Source organism: Marmota monax, unplaced genomic scaffold (assembly GCF_021218885.2).
Source record: "Marmota monax isolate L192 unplaced genomic scaffold, Marmota_monax_Labrador192_F-V1.1 WCK01_AAM20220418_F8-fsc00122, whole genome shotgun sequence".
Taxonomy (NCBI): Eukaryota; Metazoa; Chordata; class Mammalia; order Rodentia; family Sciuridae; genus Marmota; species Marmota monax.
Genome location: NW_026695223.1, coordinates 3431930 through 3455649, shown reverse-complemented (window position 1 = coordinate 3455649; position 23720 = coordinate 3431930). Strand labels below are relative to the sequence as shown.

The window sequence follows — 23720 nt, the reverse complement described above, 5'->3', positions numbered from 1 at the left end:
AGATATTGTGAATGGAGTGGTTGTCCTCATTTCCATTTCAGAGGATTTGTCGCTGATATACAGGAATGCCTTTGATTTATGCGTGTTGATTTTATATCCTGCCACTTTGCTGAATTCATTTATTAGCTCTAATAGTTTCTTTGTAGACCCTTTTGGGTCTGCTAGGTATAGAATCATGTCATCTGCAAATAGTGATAATTTAAGTTCTTCTTTTCCTATTTTGATGCCTTTAATTTCTTTCATCTGTCTAATTGCTCTGGCCAGTGTTTCGAGAACTATGTTGAACAGAAGTGGTGAGAGAGGGCATCCCTGTCTTGTTCCAGATTTTAGAGGGAATGCCTTCAATTTTTCTCCATTCAGAATGATGCTAGCCTGAGGCTTAGCATAGATTGCTTTTACAATATTGAGGTATGTTCCTGTTATCCCTAGTTTTTCTAGAGTTTTGAACATAAAGGGATGCTGTACTTTGTCAAATGCTTTTTCCGCATCTATCGAGATGATCATATGATTCTTATTTTTAAGTCTATTGATGTGGTGAATAACATTTATTGATTTCAGTATATTGAACCAGCCTTGCATCCCAGGGATGAATCCTACTTGATCATGGTGCACAATTTTTTTGATAAGTTTTTGTATCCGAGTGGCCAGAATTTTATTGAGGATTTTTGCATCTAGGTTCATTAGAGATATTGGTCTGTAGTTTTCTTTCTTTGAAGTGTCTTTGTCTGGTTTAGGTATCAGGGTGATGTTGGCCTCGTAGAATGAATTTGGAAGTTCTCCCTCTTTTTCTATTTCCCGAAGTAGCTTGAAAAGTATTGGTATTAGTTCCTCTTTAAAGGTTTTGTAAAACTCTGCTGTATACCCATCCGGTCCTGGGCTTTTCTTAGTTGGTAGTCTTTTGATGGTTTCTTCTATTTCCTCAATTGATATTGGTCTGTTTAGGTTGTCTATATCCTCCTGACTCAATCTGGGCAGATCATATGACTTAAGAAATTTATCTATGCCTTCACTATCTTCTAATTTATTGGAGTATAAGGATTCAAAATAATTTTTGATTATTTTCTGTATTTCTGAAGTGTCTGTTGTGATATTGCCTCTTTCATCCCGTATGTTAGTAATTTGAGTTCTCTCTCTTCTTCTCTTCACTAGCATGGCTCAGGGTCTGTCGATTTTGTTTATTTTTTCAAAGAACCAACTTTTAGTTTTGTCAATTTTTTCAATTGTTTCTTTTGTTTCAATTTCATTAATTTCAGCTCTGATTTTCATTATTTCTTGCCTTCTACTTCTTTTGCTGTTGTTTTGCTCTTCTTTTTCTAGGATTTTGAGATGAAGTATGAGATCATTTATTTGTTGGTTTTTTCTTTTTTTAAGGAATGAACTCCAAGCAATGAATTTTCCTCTTAGAACTGCTTTCAATGTGTCCCATAGATTCCGATATGTTGTGTCTGTGTTTTCATTAATCTCTAAGAATTTTTTAATTTCTTCCTTGATGTCTTCTATAACCCATTGATCATTCAGTAACCTATTGTTCATTCTCCAAGTGATGTATTCTTTTCCCTTCCTTCTTTTATCGTTGATTTTCAGTTCCATTCCATTATGATCAGATAGGATGCATGGTATTATCTCTACTCCTTTATATGGTCTAAGAGTTTCCCTGTGACATAATATATGATCTATTTTTGAGTAGGATCCATGTGCTGCTGAGAAAAAAGTGTAACTGCTTGATGTTGGGTGGTATATTCTATATATGTCAATTAAGTCTAGGTTATTAATTGTGTTATTGAGTTCTATAGTTTCCTTATTCAACTTTTGTTTGGAAGATCTGTCCAGTGGTGATAGAGGTGTGTTGAAGTCTCCCATGATTATTGTATGGTGGTCTATTAGACTCTTGAACTTGAGAAGAATTTGTTTGATGAACATAGCTGCACCATTGTTTGGGGCATATATATTTATGATTGTTATGTCTTGTTGGTGTATGGTTCCCTTGAGCAGTATGTAGTGTCCCTCTTTATCCCTTTTGATTAACTTTGGCTTGAAATCTATTTTATTTGATATGAGTATGGATACTCCTGCTTGTTTCCGAAGTCCATATGAGTGATATGATTTTTCCCAACCTTTCACCTTCAGCCTATGTATGTCTTTTCCTATCAAATGCGTCTCCTGTAGGCAGCATATTGTTGGGTCTTGTTTTGTGATCCATTCTACTAGCCTGTGTCTCTTGATTGGTGAGTTTAAGCCATTAACATTTAGGGTTATTATTGAGATATGGGTTGTTCTTCCAGCCATATTTGTTTATTTATGTTACTAAACATGGTTTGTTTTCCTCTTTGATTATTTTCCCCCCTTTAGTGTCCTACCTCCCACTGTTGGTTTTCATTGTTATTTTCCATTTCCTCTCCCTGTAATGTTTTGCCAAGGATGTTTTGAAGAGATGGTTTTCTAGCTGCAAATTCTTTTAACTTTTGTTTATCATGGAAGGTTTTAATTTCATCTTCCATCCTGAAGCTTAATTTCGCTGGAAACACAATTCTTGGTTGGAACCCATTTTCTTTCAGTGTTTGAAATATGTTATTCCAGGATCTTCTAGCTTTCAGAGTCTGTGTTGAAAGATCAGCTGTTATCCTGATTGGCTTACCCCTAAATGTGATCTGCTTCCTTTCTCTTGTAGCTTTTAAAATTCTCTCCTTATTCTGTATGTTGGGCATCTTCATTATAATGTGTCTAGGTGTGGGTCTCTTATGATTTTGCACATTCGGCGTCCTGTAGGCTTCTAGGATTTGGGGTTCTGTCTCATTCTTCAAGTCTGGGAAGTTTTCTCGTATTATTTCATTGAATAGATTGCTCATTCCTTTGGTTTGAAACTCTGTCCCTTCCTGTATCCCAATGACTCTTAAATTTGGTCTCTTGATGTTATCCCATATTTCTTGGATGTTCTGCTCATGGTTTCTTAACAGTCTTGCTGAGCTGTCTATGTTCTTTTCAAGTTGAAATACTTTATCTTCATTGTCTGATGTTCTGTCTTCTAAGTGTTCTACTCTGCTGGTAGTATTCTCAATTGAGTTTTTAAGTTGGCTTATTGCTTCCTGCATTTCTAGGATTTCTGTTTGTTTGTTTTTTATAACCTCTATTTCCCTGTATAGTTGATCTTTTGCTTCTTGGATTTGTTTATGTAATTCATTGTTGAAGTGATCTTTCATTGTCTGATTTTGCTGTCTGATGTCTTCCTTGAGACTCCAGATCATCTGAAGCATGTATATCCTGAATTCTTTATCTGACATTCCACCTGCTGCAGCTATTACCTCTTCTAACGTTGAGTTGACCTGCAATGCTTGTGGTCCTTTCTTTCCTTGTCTCTTCATACTGTTCGCGTTCCTTTCTACTTGGTGAAACTGTTGTGCTATTGAATTTTCCCCCTATATATTTATATTGGTCTTGTATAGTAGCAAAGTCTCCCTCGCAGGCGCGGGCGGCGGCTCTGTCCCTCTGCGGGCCGCTAGGCTTGTTCTGTCGGTGGTCACAGTTCTGTCTACTTTGCAGGCGCAGGCAGCGGCACTGCCCCTCTGCAGGCCTCTGGGGCTGTACTGCCAGTGGGTCGCAGGTCCGCCTACCTTGCAGGCGCGGGGGGGGGGCGGCTCTACCCTTCCTCAGGCCACTGGGCCTGTTCTGTCTCTCGGTTGCAGGTCTGGCCTGTTCTGATGGTGGTCACAGTTCCGTCTACCTTGCAGGCGCGGGGGGGAGGGGGCAGCTCTGCCTCTCAGCAGGCCACTGCTCCTCTTCTGCCGGTGGGTCGCAGGCCCGCCTACCTTGCAGGAGTGATTGGAAGCTCTGCCACTCCGCGGGCCACTGGGCCTTTTCTGTCAGTGGTCACAGTTCCGCCTACCTGACAGGCGCGGGGGGTGGGGGCAGCTCTGCCCCTCAGCAGGCCGCTGGGCCTGTTCTGTGGGTGGTCACAGTTCCCTCTACCTTGCCGGTGCAGGGGGAGGGGGCGGCTCTGCCTCTCAGCAGGCCGCTGCTCCTCTTCTGCTGGTGGGTCGCAGGCCCGCCTACCTTGCAGGAGTGATTGGAAGCTCTGTCCCGCCGCGGGCCACTGGGCCTTTTCTGTCCGTGGTCACAGTTCCACCTACCTGGCAGGCGCAGGGGGTGGGGGGCGGCTCTGCCCCTCAGCAGGCCGCTGGGCCTGCTCTGTGCGTGGTCACAGTTCCCTCTACTTTGCCGGCACAGGGGGAGGGGGCGGCTCAGCCTCTCAGCAGGCCGCTGCTCCTCTTCTGCCGGTGGGTCGCAGGCCCGCCTACCTTGCAGGAGTGATTGGAAGCTCTGTCCCGCCACGGGCCACTGGGCCTTTTCTGTCGGTGGTCACCTGGCAGGCGCGGGGGGTGGGGGGCGGCTCTGCCCCTCAGCAGGCTGCTGGGCCTGCTCTGTGCGTGGTCACAGTTCCCTCTACCTTGCCGGTGCAGGGGGAGGGGGCAGCTCTCCATCATTTTTCTTTATAGCTGAGTAAAACTCCATTGTGTACATATACCACATTTTCTTTATCCATTCATCCACTGATGGACACCTAGGCCGGTTCCATGGTTTGGCTATTGTGAATGCTTAAATGTGGGTATATATGTATCACTGTAGTAAGATGACTTTAATTTTTCAGGATAAATACTAAGAAGTGGTATATCTGGGTCACAAGGTGATCCCATGTCCAGTCTTTTAAGGAACCTCCATACAGATTTCCATAGTGCTTGCAGTAATTTACAGTCCCACCAACAGTGTAAAAGTGTTCCTTTTTCTCCACATCCTTTTCAGCATTTATTATTATTTGTATTCTTGATAATCGTTATTCTGACTGGTGTGAGATGAAATATCAGTGTAGTTTTGATTTGCATTTTCCTAACTGCTAATGATATTGAGCATTTTTCACGTATTTGTTGTCCATTTGTATTTCTTATTTGAGAATTACCTATGTGGTTCATTGCCCATTTATTAACTGGGTTGTTTGATCTTTTGGTGTAAAGTTTTTCAAGTTCTTTATATATTCTAGATATTAATCCTCTGTCAGAAAATAGCTAGTGAGGATTTTTCTCCCATTCTGTGGGTTCTCTCTTCACATGCCTAATTATTTCCTTTGCTGTGCAGAAGTTTTTTAATTTGAAGTCATCCCATTTATTAACCCTTAGCATTATTACTTGAGCTTTAGGGGTCCTACTGAAAACTCATTGTGCCTAAAAGCTGGAGTATTGACCCTATGTTTTCTTCTAGGAGTGGCATAGTTTCTGGTCTAATTCTGAGGTCTTTGTTCCATTTTGAGTTGATTTTTGTGCAGGATGAGAAATAAGGGTCCACTTTCAATCTTTTACATATGGATAACCAGTTGTCCCAGCACCATCTCCAATGTATATTTCTGGCACCTTTGTCAAGGATCAGATGATTGTATCTGTGTGTGTTTATCTCTGTTTTCTATTTTATACCATTGATCTATGTGTCTGCTTTTATGCCTGTATTGTGCAGGTGTTTTTCTTTTTGTTTTGTTTTGGTTTTTTTTAGTTTCAAGCATTTAATAAACATTAAAAAGAGCATTATTCATAATACATGACAGAAGATGACAGTCACATTGGTAACTTTTAGTCAGTAAATTATGTATGTTTTTTTAATGCATCTTACCTTTTCATATTTACTTAAAAAAAAAAAACAAGATTGAGAACATGCTGCTTTAAATCATTACAGTATATCATTATTATCTTTCCTTAAAATATTTTGTTCCAAGTGGGGATTTTAACTTACCCAGGGAGGTTTCTCATTTGGCTCCTGATAACCTGTCTCTTTCTCTTGCTTTTGTTACTAGTCTGTCCTGTAGATAACAATTTTGTATAGATGGTTTTGTTGCACCTGTACCCTAAGTGTAGACAGAACAGGGGAAGCCTTTGCCCACTTCACCCCTCAGTCTTGCAGAGGATTGTGGTCACAGGCTCTGAGAACTGCATAGGTCCAGGCCCAGGTCTGAGGCTTCCTGGCATCATGGTACATGTTGGGCAAGAGGTCAACTTGCTATTTCTCTCTCTCTCTCTAGGGCTGAACCCAGGGGTGCTCTACCACTGAGCTCCATCCGGGTCCTGTTTTGTTTTGAAATAGGTCTCGCCAAGTCGATGAGGCTGGCGTCTAACTTTCAATGAATCCTCCTGCCTCAGTCCCAAATCCCCGGGATTAAAAGTGCCTGTCTCCTTGCTGTTTTTCAGTCCTGGGTTTTCTGCATTGGGTTTTGTGGGGAATAAATCATCTGATACAAGGCAAGTAAGTTACTTTTTCTTCTCTGCCTTTCTTTGATATTCTCTTAGTGTGGAACTGTAGGATAGAAATGCAAGTCATCGCTCCCTTCTAAAGATGCACGTAAGACCTGCTGTGGCAGGGAGAGGTGCAGTATTCTCAGGAAACTGCCATGGTGAAAAAATGAAGCCAATGAAGTTAAAATGAACCAAATTCTACAGTGACAGGCTTAGACTTGTTTTGCTGAGGGGGTGAGGCTGACTATCAGAGAGTTAGTTCAGGGATAACTCTTCCCTCAAGATCCAATGTTGTATTTGTTTCAATGCAGGTCCGGAGTCTACAGAGTAACAAATATCAAACTTTTTAATTTTTTTTTTTTTTTTGCCAGTACTGGGGAGATTGAGCCCAGAGCCTCATGTAATGAGCCTTTTTATTTGTTATTTTGAGAGAGCATGTTGCTGAGTTATCCAAACTGCCCTAAACTTGTGATCCTCTTACCTCAACCTCCTGAGTAGCTGGGGTTACAGGTATGTATAACCATGCCTAGCTTCAGAAATATTTTAAAACTACACAGATTTCTTATCGCATCCCTTTCACCTGAAATTCTCAACCTTTGATATTCTCTGTAATAAATTTAACTCATGTTCACGTACATCTCCTTTTGACAAGTTCTCAATGAAACCTGACTAATTTTCACTAACTAGTCTTTTATGAGATTATAAAGGAAACTAAAATTACACTGTGAATTCAGCTATCTGCTGAAGGAAATGATTTGAATGATAAAGAGTCTTATTGTTTACAATGTCATAATTTTTATTCTGTGAAATGAAAGCATAATGCAAAGAAAATTATGTTTGTTGTGGTGTATCTTCTTGGTTTGTAGTGTATCTGTGTGTGTGCACATGCACAAGATATAACTTCTTAATTGCACAGACATTTTACTTATTTTTGTACTTGGGACTGAATCTGGGACTTTGTGCATTAGCACTCTACCATTGACCTACATCCCCTGTACTTTTTATTTTAAAATTTTTTTAGTTATAGTTGGGCATAATACCTTTATTTTATTTGTTTATTTTTATGTGGTGCTGAGGATCGAACCCGGCTCCTCACACATGTTAGGCGAGCGCTCTACCACTGAGCCACAATCCCAGCCCCCCTGTACTTTTTATTCTATTTGAGACAGGGTCTTATTAAGTTGCCCAGGCTGGAAGTAGCTAGGATTATAGGTGTAAACCACAGTGACCTACTAGGTTGTTTCTTCTTCTTCCTCCTCCTCCCTCTTCCTCCTCCCCCTCCCTCCTTCTCCTTCTCCTTCTCCTTTTTCTTTTTTGTGATACTGGAGATTGAACCCAGGGTGTCCCACATGCTAGGCAAGCCCTCTACCACCAAGCTCCATACCTAGCTTCTTGAATCTACTTTAAGAATGTTATCTGTGCTGGGTGTGGTGGCACATGTCTGTATTCCTGGCAACTCCGGAGGCTAAGACAAGAGGATTGCAAGTTCAAAGCTAGCCTGAGCAATTTAGCAAGACCATTAGCAACTTGGTGAGATCTCATCTCAAAAAATAGAAAGAAGCCAGTGGTGCATGCCTGTAATCCCAGCAGCTCAGGAGTCTGAGGCAGAAGGATCACAAGTTCAAAGCCAGCTTCAGCAATTTAGTGAGGCCCTAAGTAACTTAGTGGGACCCTGCCTCAAACTAAAATATAAAAGGGCTGGAGATATGGCTCAGTGGTTGAGCACCCCTGAGCTCAATGCCTGGGAATGTAGCTCGGTGGTAAAGGGTCCCTGGGTTAGATCCCCAGTATCAAAAAAAGAATGTTATCTGCAACCAGTGTGGTGGCAAATGTATGTAATTCCAGCTATTGGGGTGGGGGTGGGGCAGCTGAGAGAGGATGATTCCAAATTCGAGGTTAGCCTCAGCAACTCAGTGAGACACAGTCTCAAAATTAGTTCAGAGGTAGAACCCCTGGGGTTCAATCTCCAGTACCACCAAAAAAAAAAAAAAAAAAGGTGGTGAGATTAACAACAGGAGTTACTTGTAATGTTTTTCTTGTATACATTTGAAAATGTTGTCATCATTTTACTTTTTTAAACAAATGTTAAAAAAATATTTATTTTTCAGTTTTAATGGACACAATATCTTTATTTTTATGTGGTGCTGAGGATCAAACCCAGTGCCTCATACATGCTAGGCGAGTGCTCTACCACTGAGCCACAACCCTAGCCACATTTTACCTTTTTTTCAATCTTATTTTTAAAATTAATTAATTAATTTTACAGTAGAATGCATTTTAACATATTTCACAAAAATGGAGTTCAACTTCTCATTCCTCTGGCTGTACATGGTTCAGAGTCACTCCCCTAGTATAATCATACATGTATATAGGGTAATAATGTCTGTCTCTTTCTACCTTCCTTCCCATCCCCACTACCCCAACCTCCCCTCACTCCCCTCTACACAAACCAAAGTTCCTTCATTCTTCCGCATCCTCCCACCCTGCTATGGATCAGCATCCACTTATCAGAGAAAACATTCAGGTCTTGGTTTTTTGGAACTGGCTTATTTCACTTAGTATGATATTCTCTAGTTCCATCTATACTTTACTGCAAATGCCATAATTTCATTCTTCTTTAAGGCTGAGTAATATTCCATTGTGTATATGTACCATGTTTTCTTTATCCATTCCTCTGTCAAAGGTTACCTAGGTTGGTTCCATAGTTTAACTGTTGTTAATTGAGCTGCTATAAACATTGATGTGGATGCATTACTGTAATATGCTAATTTTAAATCCTTTGGGTATAAACCGAGGAGAGGGACAGCTGGGTCAAATGGCAAATTCATTCTAAGTTTGCTGAAGTATCTCCATACTGCTTTCCATAATGGTTGCACCAACTGGCAGTCCCACCAACAATGTGTGAGTGTGCCTTTTCCCCAACATCCTCTCCAACACTTATTATTGCATGTATTCTTGATAATTGCCATTCTGACTAGAGATGAAATCTTGGAGTAGTTTTGATTTGCATTTCTTTAATTGCTAGAGATGATGAACATTTTTTCATGTTTGTTGATCAACCAACTGTATTTCTTCTTCTGTAAAGTGTCTGTTCAGTTCCTTAGCCCATTTATTGGTCCGGTTATTTGTTTTTTGTTGTTGTTGTTGTTTTGGTGTTAAGTTTTTTGAGTTCTTTGTATACCCTGGATATTAGTGCTCTATCTGAGGTGCATGTGGTGAAGATTTTTTCCCATTCTGTAGGCTCTCTCATCACATTATTGATTGTTTACTTTGCTGAGAAGCAGCTTTTTAGTTTGTATCCATCCCATTTATTTAGTTTGAATTATCCCATTATTGATTCTTGATTTTACTTCTTGTGCTTTAGGAGTCTTATTCAAGAAGTCAGGGCCTAAGCCAACATGATAAAGATTTGGACCTACTTTTTATTCTATTAGGCGCAAGGTCTCTGTTCCAGTCTTTGATCCATTTTGATTTGATTTTTGTGTAGGGTAATAAATAAGGGTCCACTTTCATTCTTCTCCATATGGATAATTCAGTTTTTCCAGCACTATCTCCAATGTATATTTTTGGCACTTTTGTCAAGGGTCAGATGATTGTATCTGTGGGTTTGTCTCTGTGTCTCCTATTTTATACCATTGGTCTCTGTCTGTTTTTATGCCTGCACTGTGCAGTCTTTGTTACTATAGCTCTGCAGTAAATTTGAAGCTGGGTATTGTGATGCCTCCAGTATTGCTTTTTTGACTTAAAATTGCTTTGGCTTTTCTGGGTCTTCTATTCCAAATAAATTTTAGGATTGTTTTTTCTATTCTGTGAAGAATATCATTGGTATTTTGATGGGCATTGCACTAAATCTGTATATTGCTTTTGGTAGTATGGCCATTCTAACAATGTTAATTTTGCCTGTCCATTAACATGGGTGGTCTTTCTATCTTCTGAGGTCTTCTTCAATCTTGTTCTTCAATGTTCTATAGTTTTCATTGTGACAGTATTTTCACCCCCTCTTTCAACTCCTTGGTTACATGTATTCTTAGGGTTTTAATTTTATTTTTCAGGCTATTGTGAATGAAACTGTTTTCTGGGTTTCTTTCTCAGCAGATTTGTTGTCAGTATATAGAAAAGCTATTGATTTTTGAATGCTGATTTTGTAACCTGTTACTTTGCCAAATTTGTTTATTAGCTCTGGAAGTCTTTTAGTGGAGGTGTTTTGTTTTGTTTGTTTTTGTATCTTTTAGGTATAGAATCACATCATTCATGTCATTTGCAAACTGTGGTAATTTGACTTCTTCCTTTCCTATTTTTATCCCTTTATTTCCTTCTTTTGCCTAATTGCTCTAGCTAGAATTTTTAGCACAATATTAAATAGAAGTAATGAGAGTGGATATCCCTATCTTGTTAATATTCGTAAAATTTTACAAAGCTAGAGGAAGAGGTGATTTCTTCAAGAAATTTGGTCAGGAAAGCCTCAACTACATTAATAAACATAGAAGAGAGGAGCATAAAAGAATAAGATTTGGTGAATGACCAGCATTTATGCTTTAACTAATTTAATTTAATTAATTTTAAAACATTTTATGTAATGCACGCTAAAACCTGCTTATTGATTTTCCAGACCTATATGTAACTGTCTCTGGATCCACTTCCCTAACAATCTTTTCATATTTTCTACTTCTTTTCCCCACACCTTCTTTCACCTGACCAAATGCTTTTAAATTTTTGTTTAGGATTAGAAATAGGTACAAGGCAGGAAGTAATTTTTGATAGATTACTTGCTTACAAAATTATCATATTTTCTATTCACACATGAGCAACAAATATATTCCATTGAGTTATTTTAGGACATTTAATTTAGCTTTTAAGTGTTTTAATTTTAATTCAAATGAAGTATAACACTTTGTGGAACACAAAAAGACAAAGGAAAAAAAACAGAGTTATCAGCCATATCCACTTAATTCCTAATTCTTTGAGGCCTAAACTAAGACAAGAAAAAGCCAATAAGCAAAGAAAAGAGTAAGATTTTGTTTATAAAATTGGCTATTACCCATCACTGTAAACAACAAGAAAAAATAAAATGGCTGTTCATTTGGAACAAAATATATACATCTTGCCCTTCTACATAAGAGCTGTAGCATACTCAGTGTTCCAGTATATAAAATTTAAAATGATTTGATTCTGTAAAAGTAAGACATTTCTGGAGGATGGTCAGAAATATTTAACATCTTAACATTTTTTTTCATTATTCTAAAACATTATTATAACTTTGAGTTTTCAGAAGATATCATCCAAGAAAACAAATGTTTTCCCTCACACACCAAAAATGAATAGTGATAGTATCTCCTGTCTGTTTACTTACTTGGGTTCTCTCCCAGCTAAGATCATCTGGAAAATGCCCACACACGCACCCCTTTTGCCTTCCCAGTATTCGGGGTTGGGATCTAGCCTCTCTAGGACATCAAAAGCTTTGGCTGAGTAGTAAAACTGGCCCATCTGAATAAAAGAAAGTGTTATGGTAATACTTGTAGTCAAAAAATTGGACACTAATCATACAGATAACATGAAATAGAACTGTACGAAATAGGTGATATGGGTAAATGACAATGTTTTCAGTTAGCAAGTTAAATAAATTCCAACTCCTAACTAAAATGAGAAGGAAAATCACAGTTTGAGTACAAATTCAGTTTAAATTAGTTTACCTTCATTCCATTTTCAATAGTGTAATTTTTTTTTTTTACATATAGCCAAGTTATACTGCCATCAACCCTTGTTATTTCTTCTAAGTACATTTGAATCTTGAGGATAAGCCCTAATGACTGATTTGAACTGGATATTTTTCAAGTGTCCTTAATACATTCTTTTTACATTACTACAATTCATCTTATCTTAATCTAATTATGTTTAATTCAAGAGTAGTCTTTTTCTGTTCTTGTTCTTAAATTCTCAAAATGCCTAGATGTATACTGACCTTTAGTCTAAATACTCAGTTTCTTAAATATGTAATCCATTTTGACAGACACCTTTCCCAATTTAGTACATTCCTTGACCTCTTGGAACAGGCTGAAGACCATTAAGTTTTACTTTGATGTGTGTGTGTGTGTGTGTGTGTGTTTGACTGGCAATTGTAAATGCACATTGCCAACAACTTCACTTAGGTTTCCAAACTGCTGGGCAACCTCTTCACTTGGCATGGTTTGGCTACTTCTATATACCTTCTATTAACTGTTTTTCTAAACTTTTGGCAATTTCCCAAAGGCCCCTACTGCATTCTTAATTTAGCTCAATTTTATACTTGACAGGGAAAACAAGTTTCTTCCCTTCACTTCAAATAATACTTACAACTTCATTCATCTTCCCATTCTCTCTTATTCTTTTCAAGGTTAATCCTTCTACCTATGTACTAAAATATTTTATTATAAAATACACAAAGATAGAATAGTACAGGAAACATACATGTACATCTTACAAACTATAATGTGAATATAAATGTGTCCATCACTCAGGTCAAGACACTGAAACAAAATAAAGGCTCTCTGTGTGTCACTGCCAGACCACAATCCTCCCCTTCCCCACCAAGAGGTAATTACTATTCTTTTATAGTCATTAATTCTTTGACTTTCTTTATAGTTTTGCCTTCTATCTATAAATCTTTAAAAAATATGAATTTGTTTTGCCTCTCTGAACTCTAGATATATGAAACAATACTGCAATATTCTTTTTTTTGGGGGGGGGGGGGAGTACCAGGGATTGAACTAAAGGGCACTCAACTACTGAGCCACATCCTCAGTCTGATTTTTATTTTATTTAGAGATAGGGTCTCACTGAGTAGCTTAGTGCCTTGCTTTTGCTAAAGCTGGCTTTGAACTCATGATTCTCCTGCCTCAGCCTCCCTAGCTGCTGGGATTATAGGTGTGAGCCTCTGTGCCTGGCTTGCAATACTCTTTTGTGTCTTGCATTTGACTCAACATTATATTTGTAAAATGCATTTACATTGCTCTAATTGGTTCATTTCTTAAAAAAAAAAAAAAAACTTATTTTGAAATAATTATAGATATATAGATAGTTACAAAGATAGACATAGGTTATGTGTACCTTTTATCCAGTCTCCCTAATTGTTATGGCTTATGTAAATACAATATAATATCACAATATCAAAACCAGGAAATTGACATGGGTACTTTGTGTTGATAATAGTCCTATCATTTTGTCACATGAGTGGATTCATATACGTACCACCACTATTAAGATACAGAACTATTCCATCATCACAAAGATTTGGTTACCATTCATAGTCACATGCATGCCCTTCCCTGCTCACCACTCCTAAACCTGTAACAACAATATATTTTGTTCTCTATCTGTATAATTTTGTCATTTCAATAATGTCCTTCCTTTCTTCCTTCCTTCCACCCTGGAGATTGAATCCAGGGGTGCTTAATCACTGACCCACATCCCCAGATCTTTTTTATCTATTTTATTTAGAGACAGGGTTTTGCTGAGTTACTTGGGGCCTTGCTAAGTTGCTGAAATTGGCTTTGAACTTGTGATTCTCCTGTCTCAGCCTCCTGAGCCACTGGGCATGCTTCACCATGCCTGGAAAGAATGTTATATATTTCACATACATATAAAAACAAACAGTATGGGACCCTTTGAGGTTGGATTTTTTTAACAGAATATAATGTCCTTATTCCTTGTTAATCTAAGTTACAGGTTTGACAATAGTTGGCCGTCATTATGGTCATCCTGCAAAAGAAGGAGGGATCCCCACCCAAAGTTTGATTGTGGTATTGAGAGTGGAGATGTCACATATACCCCAAGGGGTATGAGAAGATTTCTTACATACATAGTTGAGGTCTCTTTCAAGAGCAGAGTAGACCTCTCAAGCAGGTCTGATATGGCCTGAGAAAGTAGAAAAAGGATTCTGGCCTGGGGTTAGGGGTGAAGACCAGGTGGGGCATCCTGAGCTGGGTCAGTGCTTGAATGGTTTATATCACCCAATGGCACCAAGGGAGGCAGCATCCAGGCTTTCTTGTCATTTTGTCCAGATGTGGGGCCCAAAGGGATGAAGGAGGGGTGATGTTTAAAAGCCATCAACACTCAAACATCAGGAAATGGAGTCAGTCTCCTCATCCGTTTCTTTTTATATGTTTAACCATTCACCTATATAAAGATTTTTTTCTAGTTTGACACTATTACAAATAAAGCTATCATTAACATTTGGTGTTTGTATGGATAGAAGTTTCCATTTCTCTGGGATAAATGTATAGGCCATCATTGTAAGTGTGTTTGTATCGAGTCCTTCTAGTGAATCTCGAAACTAGTGGGTTGCTGTGAGAAGATAGTGCCAAGTTGTTTTTCACGGTGATCATTTTCCTTTGACTTTAACACTATCCCACTTTTATCTCCTCTATAGCTTTAATCCATCAAAAATGCCTATACTGTCTTGAATCTTTATCTCCCTTTCCTTAGCCTACAGTATAATTTTACCATTCAAAATTAACTCTCCACCCCAACTCCCCTAAATCCATACTGTTTTCCCTTTTAAGCTGGCACCATAATTTTTTTCGTTAACCTCAAAATCATGAATTTAAAGACTCTGGTCAACATTATACTCATTACACCTGTTTTCTAATCTGACTTTCTTCTCTATCTGCGGCTACTGCCATCTCAGTTCTTGTATATTTCTATCTAGATATAGAATTTAACATTCCCCCTTCCTTGGCTTGTGATAGATAGGAATTAGAAAAAGAGAAATGAAAATCATTTTTTCCTCTCCTGATTTTTCTAAATACTTTTCTGGGTTCACTCTGTGAGTTTCCTAATTGTATAGTCTCTATTGGGAGCTCCAATGATACTTGGTATTTAATACATCTAAAATTGAAATCATTTCCTGTCTGTTAATGTTTTCTTTTCCTCAGCCTTCTGGAACTTACTTAATCACTTAATCACTGAATCATATTAAACTATTATTTTCAAGTTTCCAGTGTCTCGAATCCTTCTCTAATGGCGATACTTCTTTTTTAGTAATGATTCAGTATGAAACATGCTGTTATCGATTAGCTTAACACTGTATTCTCTTTATCTGATATTTTCCTATATTTTCAATAGGATGAGATATTCCAAAAATAGAAATTTCTAGGATTTGAGGCTAACATTTTTTAAAAACTTGTAATCTACAGGATAAGGTCCCAAACTACTTTTCTCTGGGGTTGGGGTTGTGGCTCAGTGGCAGAGTGCTTGCCTAACACATGTGAGGCACTAGGTTTGATCCTCAGCACCACATGTAAATAAATAAATAAAATAAAGGTATTGTGTGTATAACTAAAAATAAATAAATAAATGAATAAAACTACTTTTCTTTGTCTTTTCAACTACCTCTCGACACATCTCTCTCCCCCAATATCTAATTATCTATCTATCTAATACACACACACACACACACACATACACACACTAGTGTTAAATATGACTGCTTTCTTCTCCCTTTTTCTGGTTTCTTTGTATTTCCTGTCTACCATTTATATCTTAATATTCTTCAAGGCTTGGTTTACAACACTTCTCACTTATTTCCTTACTTGGTAAATCTCACTGTTTTTGAGGATTTCAATTACTACTTAAATGTTGACAATGATTCCCAATCTGTCTCTAGACATAATTTCAGAATCAAATTTCCAACCAAGAGATGAATACATGAATGATACCTATAAATACTGTCCACCTCTGGAGTCCAGTAATTTATATACTTAAGTCTAGTGTTAATTTATAAAAAGGATATTTCTGATATGACTATGCAAAAATCTTTGCACCAATAACCGCTTAGGTTCTAGGACATTTTCCCCTAATATTTAGCCACTGCAGCAATGTAATGCTCATTTTCAATTTTCCCTTTACTACCTCTCAAACTCACCTTGTAACAGTCATTAGCAATGAGCTGTAAAAGACTAAAGGACTCGCCAGAAGTTTCCATCTTGAGATAAAGTTCCCAGGCTAGTCTTGGTTTCTTATTCATGATATCTACAAAAGGAAAGAAATAGTTATGATTTTTAAATGAAAAAGAAATAACTTCTGGCAGGGGGTGGTGGTGCACACTTATAATCCCAGCTACTGGGGAGGCTGAGGCAGGAGGATTACAAGCTTTAGGTCAGCATGGGCAATTTAGGGAGACCCTGTCTCAAAATAAAACTTTAAAAGGGCCAGGGATATAGCTCAGTGATAGAGTAGTTGCCTAGTATGTATGAGGCCCTGGCCTCAATCCTAGTACTGAAAAAAAAAAAAAAACAGACAAAAAACAGAAAAAGGAAAAAAAAAAGAAGACAGGAAATAACTTTTGCATATTGTTATTCTATATTCTAAATATATAAAGTAGAATACCCTTACATGGAAAGTTTGCAATGTTGGCATTAAGCTGGCTGTCTACTGGAATCCTACCATATTTAAAATATTTCAGATTCATATAATTGTTTTTTAGATTGACTTGATTTCCTGTAGTTTCTACTTTGCTAATTTGCTTAAGAGGACACCTATCATTCATTCAATCCTATTCACAGTTTCCATTCACTTAGAAAACCTAACTGCACGTGGCTCAATGGTGGCGCATTTGCCTAGCAAACATACATATAAATAAAATAAAGATCCATCAACAACTAAAGAATATTAAAAAAAAGAAAAAAAAAGAAAAGAAAACCTAACTGCTAGGTTGGGGTTGTAGCTCAATGGTAAAATGCTTGCCTAGCAAGTGAGGCACTTGGGTTTGATCCTCAGCACCACATAAAAATAAATGAATAAATTAAAAAAGGTATTGTGTTCATCTATAACTATGAATATTAAAAACAAAACAGAACAAAACAAAAACCCTAATTGCTAAAATTTTCCTGTGGCTAAAAAAAAAAAAAAAAAAATCAATGAATATTTGAAATCCGAGTTAAAAAAAAAAAGGAGCCAAAAAAAAATAATGAGAGCACTTATAGACTATATAGTATATAAAATATTACAATTTTGACATTTTGGCACTTTTCAGGCCTAGAAATCGAAAAGGTAAATCAGTGTGTATCATTTCACAAACAACATGGTAGACTGAGAGTTTGGAAACCTTAACGAGGTAGAAGAACTTGACATTTATCAGGACTATAAGTAGTAGGTAAGTGTTGGTTGGTGGAACTAATCATAGGATGAACTTTCCTAACATATTTACATGGCAACTCTTACTGAGTATTATTAACCACCTTTAATTTCAGTGTTTACTCATTCTTTTTTTTTTTTTAGAGAGAGGGAGAGAGAGAATTTTAATATTTATTTTTTAGTTTTCGGCAGACACAACATCTTTGTACGTGGTGCTGAGGATCGAACCTGGGCCGCATGCATGCCAGATGAGCACGCTACCGCTTGAGCCACATCCCCAGCCCAGTGTTTACTCATTCTATAGAGAAAAATACAAGAAATGCTTAAAGATTAGATAATGCTTAATGTAATTTCAAAACAGATTATAAAGTAAGAAAAATAAAAAAGAAAATCATTGCTTATATTTATGTATTTAAAAGAAGACTCACAGCACCGAGCTAACCAACTGAGATAAACGTAATCATTTTTCATCTTCTCACTTTGGATCAAGAGAAACACCTACAACAAGAGGAATGAAAGGAAATAAATCTGAGAATAGTTTTGTAATAAAAACATCCATTATCAGCTTACCTTAGACTGATGATCAATATAGCCTTATAGATTAATAACAAAATTAAATTGAAGAATTCAAATAAATTATTTTGAAAAAATCAAGACAATCAATCTATGGAGTTTGAAATCAAGACAGTTGTTGACCCTGGGGGAAGGGGACTGACTTACAATGGAGATGAGGGGTTTCAAGGGTTTTGATGATATTGTTTCATGATCTAGGTGATAATAACATAGGTACGTTGACTTCATTGCTATTCATCACAGGGCATACTTGTTATTTGTATACTTTTTTTTTTTTTAAAGAGAGAGTGATAGAGACAGAGAGAGAGAGAGAGAGAATTTTTTAATATTTATTTTTTAGTTTTCGGTGGACACAACATCTTTGTTTGTATGTGGTGCTGAGGATGGAACCCGGGCCGCACGCATGCCAGGTGATTGTGCTACCGCTTGAGCCACATCCCCAGTGTTAGAGTCTGTAAACAAGTCAGGATGGCGCCTGGCATTTTGCCAGAGAAATGTTAGAGTCTGTAAACAAGTCTGGATGGCGCCTGGCAAAATGCCAGAGGGAGTGGTTTGTGAAGTAACACCAGCAAGCCATTAAATGTGGAGATTTCTTATTGGTTGACTGATGTATCTAGTTTATGCTAATTAGATAAGCTGTGTGGAATGTATAAATACTGCTCCTGTCCTGCAATAAACGGCTTCCACTCCTGCTGTATCAACGTACACAAGTTGTTCGTCACCCCCCCGGTTATTTTGCTGCAGCCGGACTGCGGCACCCCAGCCCTGTATACTTTTCTATACATGTTATAGTTCTATAAAATTTATCAAAAAGGGTAAATATTAGTGTTATAAAACCTATATTTTGGGCTGGGATCATGGCTCAGTGGTAGAGCGCTTGCCTAGCAAGCGCAGGGCCCTGGGTTCGATCCTCAGCACCACATAAAAAACTAAATAAATAAAATATTGTGTCTGACTACAACTAAAAAATAAATATTAAAAAAACCTGTATGTCAGGCTGGGGTTGTGGCTCAGAGGTAGAGCACTCGCCTAGCACACGCACGGCCCTGGGGTGGATCCTCAGCACCACATAAAAATAAAAAAAATAAAGGTATTTTGTCCAACTACAACTAAAAAATAAACAAACAAAAAAACCCTATATGTCTATTCACATTATACTTTTTAAGGTAATCTAAGAACAAAAGAATCTTTAGTAGTCCTTTACCCTCAATCATTTTATTTTAGTAAGAAAAGGATAAAGATGTTTTTAGATAGACTCATTCAAATGTCTTCAAAAGCAGGTGTCTTAGTAAATCTCATTCTTTCAAACAAACAAAAACAATTGGTACCCACCTCTTCACCCTCACTGGTATTACCTGTTGCTGCTTTGGCTTGGGCATAATTAAAGTTAAAGATGTCATCATTATAGAAGTAACTCTGAAAAATATCCCAAAAATGGCCATAATGAGCATTAACTTTAATATAAAGTACAAAACCATTAGTTACAGTGGATAAATATATAAATAATCTCAAGAAATTAGGTTAAGTCCTTGTCTCTAATGCCACCAGAGAAAAAAGGGCTACCTTATCTGTAAGAGTATCTAACTTCTGACACATTATTTATAGTATTTCATACATACAGTCATACAGATAATTCTATACGGACCTTAAATGAATTGAGGTAAATCAAGACATCATCAAATTGCTTAAGCAGGAAGAAACATGAAGCCATACATTGCCTCCCTGGAATTGTGTCTGAAATGGAAGGGGAAAAGAAATCATGGAAGTTAATGAAACTAAAAGCTCTCTTTAGTTGAAATTTGAGTTAGTATACAATTTAGAAATAGGAATAGATTCTAAGACATCTTTCTAGATTCTGCAATTACAGATTCTGTTTACTGGATCAAGCCTCAGCATAACAGAGGGCACAATACTTGAGTGACTAATAATCTCTCTGGGGGGTTAACTCCCAAAGTACAAAATGAACAAGTCTCTTCAGGTACACTGGCTCCAGTATTCCCCAGATCATTTTTTGGGTTTTGATTTTCTCATCCAACTCTAACATCTATACAATCAATGTGTCTTGATCTTCTTTATCACTTGTCTAAGACAACCTAGCACCTCCAATCTCAAATGGAGAAATAACTTGTCACAGAACCAGCACATTCTTATCCCAATCCAACTTTGTCTGGCATCAGCCTCCTACTTGAGGTAGCAGAGGACTAGTATAACTCTGACCCCTGCCACAGGCATTCCCAAGATTCTACCCAGTTCAATTTTTTTTTCCATAGCACTTATCACAGTCTGATATATCATATACTACTTATGCATTATGTCCTTAGTCTATCTGTTCCACAAGACTTGTAAGCTCCACAAGGGTAGGAAGTTTTGTTCATTTGTTCATTTTGTTTACTGCTATATTCATTCATCCCCAATACCTCAATACATTTTTGTTAGATGAATGAATTAATGAATAAACAAGGAAAGAAAATTATTTCACACACAGTATTGATGAAACAGTTGTGAATATCTCAGGGGTGATAAAAATATTTAACAATCTGTTGAGCATGAATAACATTAATCAGAATAGATGCCAGCCATAGACAACTGGTATAGGTAGCCAGATCAATTCATACTGGATATTAGCCACCCCCCCCTTTTTTTTTTGGTACTGAGGATTGAACTCAGGGGCACTCGACCACTGAGCAATATCCCCAGCCCTATTTTGTATTTTATTTAGAGACAAAGTCTCACTGAGTTTCTTAGTGCCTCACAGTTGCTGAGGCTGGCTTTGAACTTGGGATTTTCCTGCCTCAGCCTCCCAAACTGCTGGATTACAGGCATGTGCCATCACGCCCCAGCTACTATCAGCCCTTTCTATAGCCCTTCCTCAAATCTTACACTGAATCTATTTTTTCTTTATTTTATTTTTTAGTTGTAGATGGACACAATACCTTTATTTTATTTATTTTTATGTGGTGCTAAGGATTGAACTCAATGCCTCACATGTTCTAGGTGAGTGCTCTACCATTGAGCTACAAACCCAGCCCCTTACACTGAATCTTGACTGATGAAATCAATTACTTTAATAGTAAAAATAAAGTCACTATTACTGGGAAATATATGTGAACCTTAGGTTGCTATTCCAGGAAGAAAGCACTTTCTAAGCTTAATATCCATGTAAGAAATCATTACATAAAAGATAAATATCATTTTAATTTTTTTATATGGGTGAAAAACCACAGGCAAAGTTTAAAGGCCAATGACCCACTGGAAAAAACATGTGCAATATGACCAACAGTTAATATGTAAAGAACTATTGAGGGCTGGGGATATAGTTCAGTTGGTAGAATGCTTGCTTGAATGCACAAGGTACAATCCCCAGCATCACAAAAACAATAACAAAAAAAGAACTATTTAAAATTCAATAAAATGTAACAATTCATATTAAAACTGATTCATACTTTTAAAACTCTCATGATCTAAAGAGTAAATATATACTCATTTATTTATTTATTCTCTCATTCCACTTTAGCTAAGATACTCAGAAATGATAATTCCAATATTCTGACCTCCCACTTTATAATATGAAGCCTAACATATATCCCTGGACAAAAAAAATATGAAACTTCACCAGTTAACATTACCCAACTCCAGTTGTGAGCCATTCTCATTAGTATAGATTTCAAACATACCACATTCACTTGCTGATCCTCCCACCAACTGGAAGAACTGCTGGGCAATTTTCATATGATCCCTCTGAAAAACAAAACAGAGCTGATGTAGAAGATAAGGTAAAAATATTTATTTATATTGCACTTTATGGTTCTAGTATATTTGTCAAGATTTAACATATATCCTTATTTTAAATAATGACCAAAAGAATACTGATTCTTACTAGCAAAAGCAACTATAAAGTGATAATCTGAAACTGAATGAAAACTTCTGCAGGGTCAGATAGAAAAGGAGAAGAAAAATCCAGTCCCCCAAGTCGGTTATAAAAGTCCTGGCCTTAAATAAACTTATTTACTCACTTTTCAACAAATACTTAATGTTCTTTTACCATACATTCAATTTTGGTGTAGAAGGTATGGATATAACAATGAGTGTTTGTTGAACTCACTTATTTATCAATAAGCATTTATTGCATATTTATATAAGACACTATGGAGTAAATTAGAGATAAAAAGATTTACTTATATGCCACTTTGTTCCATAAAGAACTTAACAGGCCATATTAACATGGATAAGAACCTAATTTTAGAGTTTTTTGGTGCTCATAAAATATTCTCCTAGAGGAGTCAGGAGTATGATTCAGAGGTAGAGCTCATAGTTAGTAAGCACAAGGCCCTAGGTTCACTCAAAGCACCTTAAAAAATTTTAAAAAAAGGCTTACCTAGAGAAATAATATTCCCTGTTTTATAGATGCCAAAATTATAGCTCAGAAATGTAAAAGGTTTTTAAAAAAACAGACACTGCTGAAAATGAGAATAAACCTTTGCAATGATCTTTTTGTTATTAAATATAAGCACTGTATAAAAGTAGGGTTCTTGTGGCTGGGGGTGTGACCTGCCAAGCACGTGTGAGGCACTGGGTTTGATTCTCAGCACCACATAAAATAAATGAATAAATAAATAAATATATTGTGTCCAACTATAACTAATAATAATAATAATAAAGAATAGGGCTCTTGGGCTAGGGTTGTGGCTCAGTGGTAGAGTGCTGGCCTAGCATGTGTGAGGCACTAAGTTCGATCCTCAGCACCACATATAAATAAATAAAGGTTCATGGACAACTTAAAAAAAAAAGTAAAAGCTTTAAAAAAAATAAAGCTCTTTTTAAACAAAGTATCAATTTTTAGGGTTAGGGCTTTCTCTGTCTCTGTCTCTTTTTTTGGTCTTTAGATAAACGTTAAAAAAATTTTTTTATAGTTGTAGATGAACAGCATGCCTTTATTTTATTTGTTTATTTTTATATGGTGCTGAGGATCGAACCCAGTGCCTTACGTGCGCAAGTCAAATGCTCTGCCACTGAGCCCCAGCCCCAATCCTTGTTGTTGTTTTTTAACAATGGAATCTAGATTTGAGGGTCTTTTTAAAAAATTTTTTTTAGGGGCTGGGGATGTGGCTCAAGTGGTAACGCGCTCGCCTGGCATGCATGCGGCCTGGGTTCGATCCCCAGCACCACATACAAACAAAGATGTTGTGTCCACCGAAAACTAAAAAATAAATATTAAAATTTAAAAAAAAAAAAAAAAAAAAAAAAAAATTTTTTTAATTTATTTTTAATTTTTTTATTGGTGGTGCCAGTGGGGATTGAACCCAGGGCCTTGTGCATACGAGGCAAGCATTCTACCAACTGAGCTATATTCCCAGTCCTGGATTAGAGGTTTTGTAGAAATAAAAGGAATTGTAGAAGAGCCTGTGGGTAATCTTATTACTGGTTGCACTTTGATATCCATTTTGGTCTTTTCCACACATCTATCACTTTGCAAACTATGGATTAACAATAAATTCATACTCACTGAACCCATTTCCTGGCCAAGGGCTGCATTAACCACTCCTTTGAGGATATACTCCTGGAAATGTACAATAACACTGATTAAGAAGAATTTAGAGCTGTGAGATAGATATCCTACTAGTTAATCCCTTACATCATCATGGTACTCCATACACTGAGTCACATCTATTCTATCCCTGGCTTGAATGAAAGAAGTAGGAGACTTTCATTTAATTTCCAGTAGGCATGTATTGATGCAATAGAATTCATTGTGTGTATGTGTATGTGTGTATG

At 37.1% G+C, this 23720-nt stretch overlaps 1 protein-coding gene across 2 annotated transcripts in view; it reads right to left on the bottom strand.

Annotated features, from left to right (window-relative positions):
* Window positions 1–23720, bottom strand: part of Ift56 (intraflagellar transport 56) — a 73403-nt gene that overhangs the window by 5665 nt on the left and 44018 nt on the right. Inside the window, exons 11-17 of one of the 2 annotated variants that reach the window (XM_046434198.2) lie at window positions 23452–23505; window positions 21623–21686; window positions 19594–19682; window positions 19281–19364; window positions 17804–17873; window positions 16165–16271; window positions 11617–11750 (exon numbers count right to left, since the gene is read on the bottom strand). In XM_046434198.2, coding sequence (XP_046290154.1) covers window positions 11617–11750; window positions 16165–16271; window positions 17804–17873; window positions 19281–19364; window positions 19594–19682; window positions 21623–21686; window positions 23452–23505 — 602 coding nt within the window. Of the gene's footprint in view, window positions 1–11616; window positions 11751–16164; window positions 16272–17803; window positions 17874–19280; window positions 19365–19593; window positions 19683–21622; window positions 21687–23451; window positions 23506–23720 lie in introns of those variants that run through there. The other variant, XM_058575731.1, reaches the window with a different exon arrangement.